The 14650-nt window shown below is 36.6% G+C and overlaps 1 protein-coding gene across 1 annotated transcript in view; it reads right to left on the reverse strand.

The window, feature by feature from the left end:
• Window positions 1-14650, reverse strand: part of Npc1a (Niemann-Pick type C-1a) — a 35572-nt gene that overhangs the window by 13805 nt on the left and 7117 nt on the right. Inside the window, exons 3-6 of the mRNA XM_017619258.1 lie at window positions 3214-3254; window positions 2795-2924; window positions 2523-2679; window positions 2375-2451 (exon numbers count right to left, since the gene is read on the reverse strand). Of these exons, the coding sequence (XP_017474747.1) occupies window positions 2375-2451; window positions 2523-2679; window positions 2795-2924; window positions 3214-3254 (405 nt within the window). The remainder of the gene's footprint in view (window positions 1-2374; window positions 2452-2522; window positions 2680-2794; window positions 2925-3213; window positions 3255-14650) is intronic.

Below are 14650 nucleotides of genomic sequence, written 5' to 3' on the forward strand. Positions count from 1 at the left end.
ACCTCACGGTTGACCAGAGCTTACTCACACCAGATGTGAAGTTACAGGCCTTCAAGTGCTCCTCCCACTTTTTCCGCTTATGCTGATTTACCAGTTGCCGAATCTCCATATTAAGGTCCCTCAGACGGGGGTCCCCGGCATGGGCGTAGCCAGGTAGGGGCAGGGGGGTGCTCGAGCCTTCCCCCCCTAACTTTCAAATTTTCCTTATAAATATATAAAATAGTACCCTGAAATGCCAGCTTAATAGGGTCGAGCCCCCCCTAAATTTTATTCTGGCTACGCCGATGGTCCCCGGGGTCGACCTGGCGTAGGTGGTCACGCTCATTTGCTAGTACAGCTGCTTCGGCCGGGAAATTTGGGCGGACTTCCGCGATACGTCCGGACGGGATGAAGCGAGCCGCTGCGGTAGTGACTACCCTGCGGAACTGGCGTTCGCCAGTATGTATGTTTGTGGGTGTGGGAAGGGCGACGAAGCTGCTCTCGGTGACTTCCGCGAAGCCGTCCCAATCAGCTTTGAAGGAAGTTGGTGTAGGTTCGGTGGTCCGCGGGAGCAAAGTCGGTGGGCTTATTGATCAAGATGATTATGGGTAGATGGTCTGATGCTGGTGTTAGCATAGGTCGCCATGAGATGCTATTGATCAACCCAGCGCTAGCAATTGTGAGGTCTTGCGAGCTGCTGCAGCTACCCATAATCCTGGTGGGGGCGTCGTCGTGCATGGTGCAGAATGTCGAATCGTCTATCTGCTCAGCCAAAAGGTTTCCATACGGAGCACATTTCTTTACGGAGCACGGTTTCTTTATGGAGCACATTGTAGGCGGCGCAACCCAATAGAGTTGAGTTGCTGTGCAACTTCGTTTCTTGGACCGCAGCTATCAATATGCCATGCCGACCCATAAAGACTACTATCTCCTCAATCTTACTCTTGAGTCCGTTGCAGTAGAATTGTAGGAGTTTCGTATGCCTTGGGAGGCTAGTCGCGATACGGGGGGTGAGGGAGGAGTGAGGTCTACCTTGGGCCTGTTGCATCTGACGCGCTTGCTGTTGCTGCCTGTTGGTAGGTGGCTGCAATGAGGGCGCTGTTGTCTGTGTCAGTGGTGCTCTACAGCATGGGGCGCTGTAGTTCACAGTCCATTCGCGCGTGGTGCGTAGACCGGAGCATAGGCGGAAGTGGGGGGTTTGCTGCTGCCCAGAGGAGCTTCTCGGAGCCGTGCAGGCTCTTCGGGTGTTGGATGCGTTGCGCGAGCGGGTAGCCGTGGAGGCTGATTGTGCCGTTTGGCTTGAGTAGCAGGGAGCCACATAGCTTGTGGTCCACTCCCGATGAGACCTAAGACCAGAGCAGGTTCTTAGGTGACTCGATCCGTTGCATGAATTGCACCTAACCGAAGTGGAGTTTGGATGGAGTCGATTTTGGCAAACACAGCAGAAATACGTTTCTGGTCCGGGGTTGGGCTCTACGCCCGCCCGGAGAAGAAGGATGCGGAGCAATCCGGCTGCAAGGAGTTGCTCCATGGACGAACAATGATTGAGGGGTATCGCCGATCTAAGCGGGGTTAGGTCGCCGAAACAACAGCCCTTGGTCGGGTTAAACCCGAGTCATTCCGGTACGTAGAACCGGCTATCTTGGGAATGACAAAAATATTCGTCTTTGCTCTCTGTGTTTCCCTCAAATATTGTCTCATAAAACCTCCAACAAAATGAAGAGCTCCTGGTCCCTCTAAGCTAATAGCTCCCCATACATCAACCGATGGAGTTTTATGCGTAGTTTGATGCACTAAGAAAACAGCTCTTCTCTCGGGTGCCTTCGAACATATTTTACTGCATCAGTAATAAAGTGCAACGTACTTTTATCACTTTTTTCACACCCTGGTGGCGGCCTCAAAGTTTTTAAATTTGAACTTTCGTGTATGTCTTTATTTTATACGTAGAACAAAATAAATGCGTGTGCCCCATACAAAATTTAGATGTTGATATTTTGAAGGACCACGCTAATACATATATATATTTTTTTTTGTTCAACCGTTTCCTACATTGTTCCAAAATCTGATTCCCTTGTTGCTGTAGCCTTTACAAAATTTCAGTCTCGAGCACATGATTGTTTTTTGTGAAGATTTTTCTGGGGCCGAAAAGATATAATCATTTGAAGTTAGTATTGCAAGATATTTTCTAACCATTCTAATGTCTTCAACACCCCTATTGTATATTGTACATAAGAGGGCGTTAAGTGACCTATTATTATATTATTTTTGTGCAAAACATATGTATACATTGTTACATATGTATACCATTAACACCATTAGTGCCATTAACACTTTTGTAAGTTCTTATCAAAATCTTAAATATTTAGTTTTAAAAAAAAAAGTATCTAAAACTTACCTGTGAACATGATTTGTACGTATTATTTGTGTATGCAGCAGTTATATGTAAATCCAATGCATTAACGTAAACTTTGCCTACATAAATATAAATAGTATTTAAGTGAGACATTGCCTAACAAACAGAGAAATATTGCTACTGAGCTCACCATTCGCTGAGATAGCAGTTTCAGCAACTTTCGTAAACTCTGATTGCTTGGGTGAACACGTAAAGTCACATAAATGACGCACAAGATTTGCCATACACGACGGACAGCGCTCGAGAAAATTCGCAGCCAATTTAATATTATCGTTCAGTATTGTAACCTTAAATGAGATAAAAAATGTATAACGATACAATTAGCAAATAGCACGCTAATAGCACACACACACGACGAATGAAGAATGTGGTGCGTTGTAAGTCTCCAACAAATGTACATACCTGTTCGCTATCGCAACAAAACTCAGTTACGCCACCGTCGAGCAAATGACTGCATCTTTCTTTAAGTAGCTCCAATCCATCAGCAGGCAGAACTTTCGCAGTTCCATTGTAAACACAATATTGCTTATGCNTATGCAGCTAAAATTTAGATAACAAAGTTTTTTCCATTTATAAATACATACATATCTAGGGCTTATATTCAATATGACCTATCTGCAGTTTTTACAAAAACCACCTTTTTATGTTAGAACCCAGCTGCGACTTAACTGTCATCACTGAATGCAATTTTAACTTTAAAATTAATTTGTTAATTCTTCTAAAAAACTATATACAAGGTCAGCATAAACATCATGGATGACGNCTGATACGCATCACTGTTGCAAACGCCATACCATACGCAGTCCTGAAAAACAAATTNCTGATACGCATCACTGTTGCAAACGCCATACCATACGCAGTCCTGAAAAATAAANGGATCTTTATATAATCTCACTCTTGTGAAAACTGCAGATAGGTCATATTGAATATAAGCCCTCGATATACTTGTTGATCTTTAATATACACTACCCGTACCACCTCACAAGTATAGGGGTCGCCTTTTCACATTTTTCGTTGACAACTAAATTCGGCAATATTTTTTTTTTTCTACTGGAATCGAAATATGTTCTTCCTTAGCAGAAGTTTAACGATTTTAGCAGGCTTTAATTTACTGGCATTAGGGTAGCANTTTTTTTTCAATATTTTATTATCTTTATTTGCTGAAGATTAATAAAAATATTTGTATGTACATATTAGTGGTGGGCAGTATCCATACCAAAAGTACTCAGAACTCGATTCTCAAAAGGATCGACCGTACTCGATTTTTAAAAGTATCGGTACTGAGTACTACAAAGAACTCAGTACTCAAAAAATAACTCGAATGTACTCAGTACTAAAAAATACTCTGTTCTCAGAATTGATTCAATGTACTCAGTATTAAGCATGATAAAAACATAACAAGGTAAAACCATTGAGAGGCAGTCTGACGTTTGCCAACAATATAATTTTAAAATCAAAACTCACACACACACATTCTCATTTTCAATCTCAAACAACAACAATTGTGAACAATTTAATTTTTTTATTTTCAATTTTATATGATTTTAAAATGTTGGCAAACGTCAGAACAAAATCATGGCCGACGAATTGAGAGAATGAATTTACCTTGTAATGTTTTTATCATGGTATTAAGTGTCGAATAGATACTTAAAAGTACTGTGTTTTATTTACATTTATCGGTATTCAGAAATGATTGTACTCAATTTGAAGTTTCAATAGCTTTCAAGTACAATACTAATTTGAATAAGGTGCTGCCAGATTGTGAAATTTCTACACTAAGCATTGAAATATTACAAAGATGTGCATATTAAAAGAAAGTACTCAGTACTCTCAAAAATATCCGATCATTAAAAGTATCGATACCAAAGAACTCGATCACTAGTACATATGTATGTATGTTTGTATGGAAACAACATCCGAGTTGGAAACTCTATTTTTAGTAAATACCCTTAAAGTGTAAAGAAACGCAAAATATAAGCGTTCGCTTTTGCTTGCAGAAAAAATCAAATTTCTAATGCAATATTCGGAAAAATTTTTTAACGTAAATAGGTTTCAAAAAAGCTGGATTATTAAGATCTGGCTTAAAAAATGTTCTTCAATTTAGTCAAAAAATTCAATTGTTTCAACTAAGAAAGCTTGTTTTGATTCTCTGTTACTTTGTCATTTACGCCAGAAGCATCCAAACCGGTACCTGTTTGTAGCTGAGCAGTCCCGGGCACGTCAGAAGACATCTCTATGACCCAACGGACGATATACAGACACATCATTTGTACATACATTTGGTAGGAGTGTAAAGGATTTTTGCAAGGCAATTTCGAAAAAAAAAACCAACGTCTTTTTCGTCAGCTTCCGACCGACATCAAAAAAATAAAAAATTAAGCGGTCGCGTCGGCAAGCCATGCCAAACCGCCGAGTGTATTTCTGCCATTAAAAAAAAAGCTTCTCCTAAAAATAAAATCGCCATTCGGAGCTGGCGTAAAACTGGGCCTACAGTGCCCTTTGTGAGACAACATCAAGGCGCACGCCACAAATCGGAGGAGAAGCTCGGCCAAACACTAACATATGTGTAAGCGCCAATCTGTTCGATATTAGCTCTGATCCAATACTTTTCGTGCAAAATCCTGTAAAAATGTCCAACAGCAAAATTACTCTCTGAAGTGAGAGTAAAAAGTGAGTAACAACAAAAAGTACGGGAACAAAAAAAAAACATTTTTCCTGTAAAAACGTCAACCAGTGATCACTGGACACTTTTCATGGTTTTACCAGAAGAAAAAGTTCGGGTAAAATCTTGCAACTTCATTCTCTACACAACTCTCGAAAAATCGCTCTCATTTACAGGATTTTGGAGGAATTTGGAGTACGGTATCATTTTTCCTGTAACTTCCTGTAAGTTCGTGTAAAAACCTGTAAGTTCATGGAGTACTAGATCAGAGCTACTATTATGAATGTAAACAGGGAGATGGAATCACATGGCTTGGCGAAACTTACACTGTTCACGACATAAAATTATCTGGAAATTCATGGTACTAGACGCAAAGATCAAGCTCACGCACATTAACGCTGATTCGTGATTTTTGTTAAATCCCCCTTTTACTTTTTTTGAAACATCGTATTACGTAGAAAATCAGATATTTTGCCCAACTCTGCTCCTGACTGACCCATTAAATCTCGCACATTCCATTTTTTCTTACCCTCTTACATATTCCAAGGTGTTGCATACTTTCAACCTTTGCCTTTATTTATATTCCAGCGCAATTCCGATCTTATCACGCCATATGAGCGAAAACAAATAATACATACAGTCAGCGTCAAATATATGCATACCCTGACGTTTTGCCGATTTTATTTATTTATATTTTTCATATTTTTTTATTATAATATATGTAGTTCATTCAACAGTGAAAACGACAAGAATAATTTTATTTTAATTTCACACACAACTCGGGGGAAAAATGCAAGAAATACCAAGAGACTTGCTTCGAAATTTTGCTTTGTTCAACTCGATTTCTTAGAAAATTTTGAGTATGCAGTTTTGTCGCCCATTAAATTTTAGTATAATCAAGAGCAAGTTTCAAAAATTTTCGTTGATTTTTGATTTTTTTTTTTTCTTGCCGAGGGTGTTTCGCATTTTCTTCCTTTAAAGTAAGAAACATTTTTTACGGAAAATAGAAACAGATAAAATCGTCAAAACGTCAGGGTATGCATATATTTTTGATGCTGGCTGTATATGTAGTATGCAAGTATGTATATTAGGCCGCACCGGAAAAAAGTTCGCCGCACACTCTTGTGTCGTAAAGTATTTTTGCTAGGCAATTTCGATTCTTTTTGCGAACGTGGGGGTCTTTTTACATTTTTCGTCATATTTTCGGCATTTACAGTCGGATATTAAAGTGGTATATATAGCGTTGTTCTTGCCTCGAGGAGACATTTTTTTTTTGTTCCAAAGGTTATTAGCCTTAAGTAACCCGTTCTACACAATCATATGTTTTTCGTGATTGCAAATTATTGCTGGCTAAAATTTTTCCAGCATAATTTGCAACTTCTCTCCAGGACACCGTCACTTTACTCTCTTGAGTGATGGATAATTTTTTGCTCTGCACGAACGCGATTTGGGTAAGAATCATGATAGTTCGTACAAATTCGTAAAAATCTTTTTCTCGACGAACAGAACTAATACTTTAAACTCAGCGTATGTACGCAAATTTTTTTTGTTTGAAAAAAAGTTAAAAAAAACAGCATCAAAAACCGCATTACTTAAACATAATCGTGGTACAAAGCTCAATAACAATATTTTCCAATCCGTCCACCTCGCGTAAATCTTAGTAGTCTTACCGAAATATTTTGGCGCAAGTCTTAAAATATAATAGATTTTATAATCCTAACGTAAACACAGTACCGATTTTTTTTTTTTTTTTTTTGGAAAGGGAGTGATGCAGTCTAATGTACATACATATATACGTATGTATCAAACCGCCTTTTTATTATATTTTACACGTGACCATCAATGAATTTCTGTAACGACTAAGCATTCCGCTTTGTATCATTCTTAAAATCGCTGTCATTTTAATAAGACACATCGAGCCATTTTAAAAGTAAATCACTCGTTTTTTTATTATTAGTTGGGTTTTAAATGCAAATAATAGCTACGGTCTTTAAATAATATTAAACAATCGTATAGCACTACGTGTCTCATTAAAGTGGCTTGATAAAAGTATCACGTCTCAATATGTAGTTTACATTCTACCTTTTTTCGCAATGAGCTCTGCTTCTGCTTCCTAATTTCTTTTTTTATAAAAATATTACGTACCACAAACGGATTTGAACTTTGGCTGACCTCCTATCAAGTATGACAGATGTGAATTTACTCTCATCAATGGTCAATTCATACACTTTTTTAATTGAATATTCAGCATTAATTCATACAAACGCGATCATAAATGCAATCAATTTAACGCAAGTTTCAATTTGAACTACGTAGTATGTAGGTAAATATGTATGTATGCGTATTAGGGTGGTCCAAAAAGAGTAAAGTCGGAATCTCAATGCTCTCACCCCCCTAGGATTGTTCTATATGGAAAAAAGGATACTTCTATTTTTTAATTTTGAAATCCAAAAATATTTAAGAGGTCGCTCAAAGCGCTCAAAGTTTCCCATCTATTTTATATGGGAAAAACGGCCTTTCTCGGTTTCCTTGAAAATCTATACTTTTCGATCGGACAACTCAGGTTCTGATGTATTATGGAACGAATTTCCGTCATCCCTTGTCAAATTTGGTTTGGAGACANTGCAGAACGAAAAATGACACTGAAGATGGCACAACGCCGAAACCGGTTTGTCTCCAAACCAAATTTGACAAGGGATGACGGAAATTCGTTCCATAATACATCATACACCCACCCTGTCGGAAACAACAACAACCAAAAAGGAAACTCAGGTTCTCTTCAGGAGACTTTCATTAGTAATACCCACATATTTATTTAACCATTTTTTAATACTAACGATTTTTTATTGGTCCTCCCATTGCATTTTTCGTAGTACTTGGGGGTTTTTGGCGGACCTATAAATTATAGTTACTATGAAAAATTTGTTAAATAAACAATTGGGTATTATTATTGGGAATCTCCTGCAGAGCAACCGAGTTATCCGATCGAAAAATATTGAGTTTTAAGAGTTCTATACCATTTCAACGAAAATTTGTGTTTTTCCCATATAAAATACATGGACAACTTTGAGCGCTTTGAGCGCACTTTAAATATTTATTGATTTCAAAATAAAAAATGGGTTTATTTTTTTTTTTTGTATAGAAGAACCCTAGGGATTGAGAGCATCAAAATTCCGACTTTACTTTTAGACATGCATTTTTGGGCGACCCTAATGTGTATAGATACAAAGATGCCGACATAATAAGACTAAATAGCATAAATGGAGTGCACACGCACCAAGTACACGGCTGAATGAAGGTTCATATGGCACGCGATCTTCGAAAGTTTATTAACTTGAAATTTCACATTTCACAGAAAATACATAAAAAGTATTTCAGCATAGAACATACATATAATTAGATTTTTGCGGTATAGATTACAAACAAATATCTTTTATGCATACATACATATACATATGTATACGAACTGTGTACAATTTTGGTACATATGTAAGTACTCCAGCATCAAAAATTTAAAAATTTTAAATTTTGAATTAATGCCTTTCTGCACGAACTTATTATACATATTCATACATATCTACATATGTACATATATATATATATCCTCAGAATTTGAGCAGGAGTTCATTTAAGTACCACTCAAGCGACTCGCGAAAATAAAAGCCATTCAAAAATTTGCGATTTGCAATAAGTAAAGAAACTATGTATGTATACACGGACAAGTACATTTGTATGATAACCAATTTACAACAGAAATTTGTGTCCCCAATTTAAGATGATAGCATTTTGAGGCAAGGAGAGTACAATTTTACGAATTTTAATAAAACATAAACTACAAAACTATTTAAAAATGAATTTTGCAGCATCTATAAAACATTAAAAAAATCCGCAATAGCAGGTATTTCAATCCTTATGGAGAGACAGGAAAGTTCATTGCGATGCAGGTATATAGCTACCTCGAACGAGCGGTATATGATACGAGCAGTATTTTTGTCTTCGATACTCTTGAATTACCCAAGTTTCTGTGCGAAAACCCAGACCATGGTACCGGAATGGAAACAACGGAAGTATCCTAGCAAACTTTGGGCAGGCAGGCTACTGCACTACATCGTTACATTGGGCCTCAGCTCCGAGGTTTAGAAAACGACAACGGCGCCGACGATGAGGTTGTTTTGTCACAACTAGACAACATCGGAAATTCACCCGCATCTTCAGTATCTATGGTGACTTATCGGGACAAGCGACAGAAGAAGGCAATAAGCGAATGTCAAAAAGGCCAGCATGGGTAAATAAACTCAATTTGCCTCGAAGTTCCTCGTCAGCGTAATCACAAGAGGGCTATTTGTTCGGCTACAGGTCAATTGACCAACCCACAGGCTAACAGGAAAGGCAGAAACGAAGAGAACAAGATTATATTAGACGCTTATAAAAGAATCGAAAAGTCCGAAGGATAGCCTCTAAAGGTTATGGCTTTCGAAAAGAGCAAATTTCATCTTAAAATAAGGGGTTACACTACCCAAAAAAAAAATAAAACTTGTGAAGATTTATTTTTCGTTTAGAAAGTTCGACATACTTTTAAGAATTGTTTAAGCGCTTTCCCATTTCGAAATTCAACGGACTTTAGAAGTTACAGCAGTTAGAAGTGGGAATGGTAGAAAGGCGCCGAAAGGCGATACATTTTTATACCCGAGCACACTTCTGCACAAATACTCAGAATGAAAAGAGAAATCGAATTAACTAAGTACCCGTATGTCTGGATGTCCTTCTGCCCGTCCACTTACAAGATAACTTGGGTAAAGCATGAGATATCTCAATGAAATTGGTTACATATCGCACACCGTCTTCAAAAGAGTCACAAATCAAAATAAGTCGTTTGTCAGAAAATGCGCATGATAATCATATGGGCAAGGCGACTTTACCTTAGGTTTTTTTTTTAACAAATTATAACAAAAATTTGCTCCAGCTTTTGCTGAAAGGTAAATAAAAGCTCTGCGTACATTTCTAGGGCATAATCTCAAAAGTGCCAAATTTTGAGTTGTGACTTTTTTGAAGACGGTTGCCCTTTATCCAAGGTAGGTTAGTGTTGAAAATGGGCGAAATCGGCGGTAACCACGCCCATCTCACATATAACGGTAATTTACTGAAATACGAAAACTGCAATAAATTGGTAGCTACCGAAGCTACTTCACTCAAAAGCGATGGTTGCAATAGTCTCTAGGCAATAAATGAGATTGTTATAATGCTTTGGGGAATGGGCGTGGCACCACCTATTTCTGAGATCTACAGTCTACCAAAATAAATAGTCATTGCCCTTGGTACAGAAAAGAAATATACTGAAATCAGGGACCGAACATAACAGTTATTGAGGAAAACTGTCATGGAAAAATTCACAATGAAGGAAATGTTCTACAACTAAGTGATTCATACCACGCGATTCCTTTTTACACCGAGACTCAAATTTGAAAATCAGTTTTTATGCAAAATTAAAAAAAAAATAACATTTATTTTTGATTTTTATATTATATGTATGTCTTAGATAACAGTTATTGAAGACTTTTATTTATAAAAGTCATCAATAAAAATCAGTCAGTGACTTTTACTTTTAAGAGTCATCAATATAAATCAGTCACCGACCTTTATTTTTAAATCATTCGTGTAAAAGTCATTAGCATTTAAGAAGGTGTTAGGAAACAAAAGCTTACTATGACTTATACAAATGACTTTTATAAGTATGATTTAAAAAATAAAGGTAAGTGATTTTTATCTATAATTTTTTTATAAAAAAAGTCTTCGATAACTGTTATCTAAGACATATCATTTAAAAATCAAAAATAACTGTTATTTGCAGATTATTTAGATAAAAATCAAAAATAATAGTTATTTTGGATTTATAAAGTAAAAGTCGGAGATAATGGTTATTTAAGGAGTAATTAAATAAAAGGCAAAAAATAATTGTTAAAGAGCGTTGTTTTTAATAAAAGTTGCAACTGTTATGGTCCCTGGCTGAAACTTTTTTTAAGTCGGCTAAAATTACGCCCACTTCCCATATAGCGGTAAATTTTAGACACACGGGAACTCGGATATTTCAATAACTTGAAGTTAATACTTACAACAATCCCTTAGCAAGAAATAAAATTATTATAGATTTTTAGAAAATAGGCGTGGCACCACCCACTTATGACTACATAGAGTATATCGGTAAGCGCTTTATCGATTTCTATCAGACTTGGTCCAATTACTTATACTATTTTCGTATAGTCGTATAAACGACTTTTTTAAACTGGTGTACACGATAACTCAAGATCTACTGGACCGATTCGGCTGAAATTTTTACTACAAATTCTTTATAATAATGTCTATTTTTTGATTCGATGTCCCGTTCTTTAGTTATAAATTTAATTACCTAAACACTTCTCCATGAAAATTCATGTAGTTTTCTTCAAACCATTAACATATTTACAAAAAAAAATTAAATTTTCTATTAAGTACTTTCATAAATAAGAAATTGTTTAAACCGACTTCAAAAAAGGAGAAGTTTATCAATTCGTCGCAATATTTTTTTTTAATTTAATTTTTTTTTATGTACATATGTTACCGCATAACTCTGGACTACTTTAACCGATCTAGAATTCTTTATTTATATTAAAGATGGTAGCTCAAGGGTGGTCCCATACTAATTTGGTTTGCATCCGATCATTGGATCATGAAGACGTCGGTTTTGTTTTTTGCTTAAAAATAACTTGTTTTTATGCATGTCGTTTTATAACTTCCATATCTGTGTCACCGGCATACCAATATCACCAACCCGCAAAAGTAAATAATAAGTGGATATTTACACACATACGTCACTAATATGAATGTATCATGAATCATTTTCTTCCAGTGATAAGTAATGAAGGATAGCAAGCAACTTGACTAATGCGACCTTCCAGTCAACTGCTACTCATTGCATATTTTTTCTGGACTAAACTTTTTTGTTGTACTCTAATATTAAACACATCCATTAGTCACTTAAACGAAACTTAAGGATCGCATCCCCATCATTCGTTATTCTGTACGTCATTCGCAAGTGGCTGGTTAAAAAGTACGATTTAAGGTATTTAGACTACAGCCACGCAAACGCCCATATTAGAAAATGTGTTGGGGTAACTGCACCACATCAAACTCTATGCAGCTGCAACAGAGACGCTCCGGTGCGATATTTATAGATCGATTATCGATAGCAATCGAACTTCAGTTGCGTTGCTAGTTGCCAAAACGATATTACAGATAGCAACTGGCAACTTTCAACTGACACTTGCAGTAGCTACAAAGTGTGTATACAGGCGACTACATTTTTGTGGTTGCTGGGAATGTTTTTGGAGCTTATTTAGGAGCACAAATTGAAAAGTATGTCATATATTTTACTTTTTAATAATTTGAACGATACTAGCATTTTGCAATGCAGTTTCCTTTTACAGAATATGGTGAAAATAACAAAATAATAACTTGAAATTTTAGTTCCTGTGGAGTACGCCCTTTGGCGAAACAAAAGCGATGACTGATTGCAAATTTTTACCTTTATCGACTGCAGTACGTCCTTTGAAACTACCGACACACCATGTTTTCCAAATTTTAGTCATTGCTGTGGCACTTCCTTCTGCGAAAAAAGGAAGAAGTGCGCAAGGTTTTATGAGCGGAGGTATTGAAGTTAAACGATGAGGTTCATCTGTTTATTAACCAATTATACTACAGCTCCTTTTGGAAGTCCTCAATATGCTTTGAAAATGAACACAAAACGATAATAAAAGAAAAACCTTGAAAGCATTTACTTTTGATTACAGTGCTCGCGGTAGCTCTAGAGGATTGGATTTATCCTTTAAATGTCGCCTGATTGAGGCCGCGTTCATGCACTTCTCTTCCTATTAAATAAATAATTGTGATGAAGTTAGCTTTATTGCTGTCTTTTCTTTAAAACTCTTTATTTTAATAATTTAATTTTACTCGCACAGCTTGTTTACAGCCGCTTGCTGGTTATCGCACTGTCAAATTTCGATTATCGATAACTCTACCGCAACTTACGATAGTTGCCATTCGTAAAACAAATTTTCTTTACAGTTGCGTTGCCAGCCGGCAACCGAACTGTGGTTGCGTTGCTATCCGTAATCGACGCATTAATATCGACGCATAAGTTGCTATCGCACGCCGAAGAAAATCCCTTTAACGCCTCCCGTTCACCCTGGGATAGAAAATCTTTGCGATTAGACATGGTTGTCTCTTAGTGCTCGCTGAGCTTATCCGAAGTCCATCTATCTAAGAAAAAATGGTCCATATGGCCCGGTTTTTTGTAGCTTACCCTGCAGTTTTACGCCGACACCGAACGGCGATTGTAACTCTATGAGAAACTGTTTTTCATGGCAGATACACTCGGAGGTTTTCCATTGCCTGCAGAGGGGCGACCGCTATAGGAAACACTTTTGTTTTTATTTTTTGATGGTGGTCGAAAACTGGGCTCGAACCCAGGCCTTGCGACCGGTCGAAAAGAACCGAAAAACTGGATTTCAAAAGCAAAGAAAAAAACGGTTCCGGAAGAACCGGAAAACGATCTCAGAATAACCGAAAAAATAAGTAAAAATAAGCGAATAACAAAGTTTTGTTCGGTTCGAAGCACTATATCATGTAGCCGCCATATATACCCGATTTGGCTGACTTAAATCAACTTCGTTGTTTTTGATGCTATCGACGTGAAACTCGGTTTGGTTAAGTAATTTGGAGTTCTGAGTTGACCTAAAAATTTGCTTTCTTTGGATATTATGTTATGCTAGTTTTCTTCCCCATCTTTGACCCCTTCAAATCCCTGTCAGTTGTATACATTTAGTTAAAATGATTTCGCACACTGATGGAAATTCATCAAAAAACTATGAAGCAAAACATTTTCAATAACGTATAGATTAAATGTAAATAATAAGATGTACATACATATTGTGGAATGGAAGTAAATAATAAGCACTAAAAAATAAACGCTTACAAAAAGTAGTAGACTTTCGCGAACAAGTATTAAATTTACGACTTGACCTAAGTATAAAATCTACGAAAAAATAAACAAAGCGAATCACAAATAAATAAATAAAAGAACTGTTTAAACAGATCAAAAACAAGCACTAAACCAGAAGATTTCCACAAAGAAATATACATACATACATACATATGTAAGTACATTAGGCCGTACCACCTTACAAGCAAACAAAAAAGGTTCGCCGTACACCCCTGAGTCTTGAGGTATTTTTGCAAAGCAGTTTAAAAAAATTGTTTTTGGTCAAACCTAGGGGTCTCCTTTTTACATTTTTTACTGACACCTACATACAGTGGTGGAAAAATAAATAGGGACAAGACATTTTTTCAAATTTTTTTGAGTATGTAGTTTTATAGCCCATTAAATTTAAGTAGGTTGAAGTGTAAATTTTAAGCTGCTAAAAAATCGCGTTGATTTTTGGCAATTTTTTTAACGCACTTTCTTCCATACAAAGTATCATACAAAGTATGTTCGAATTTTTTTTTATGGAGAAAAGTGCGCAATACATTCAGAACACAAATTATCAAAAATCGATACGATTTTT

The sequence above is a fragment of the Rhagoletis zephyria genome, unplaced genomic scaffold, assembly GCF_001687245.7.
Source record: "Rhagoletis zephyria isolate East Lansing unplaced genomic scaffold, Rhagoletis_zephyria_1.1 Rzeph_scaffold_01821, whole genome shotgun sequence".
Lineage (NCBI taxonomy): Eukaryota > Metazoa > Arthropoda > Insecta > Diptera > Tephritidae > Rhagoletis > Rhagoletis zephyria.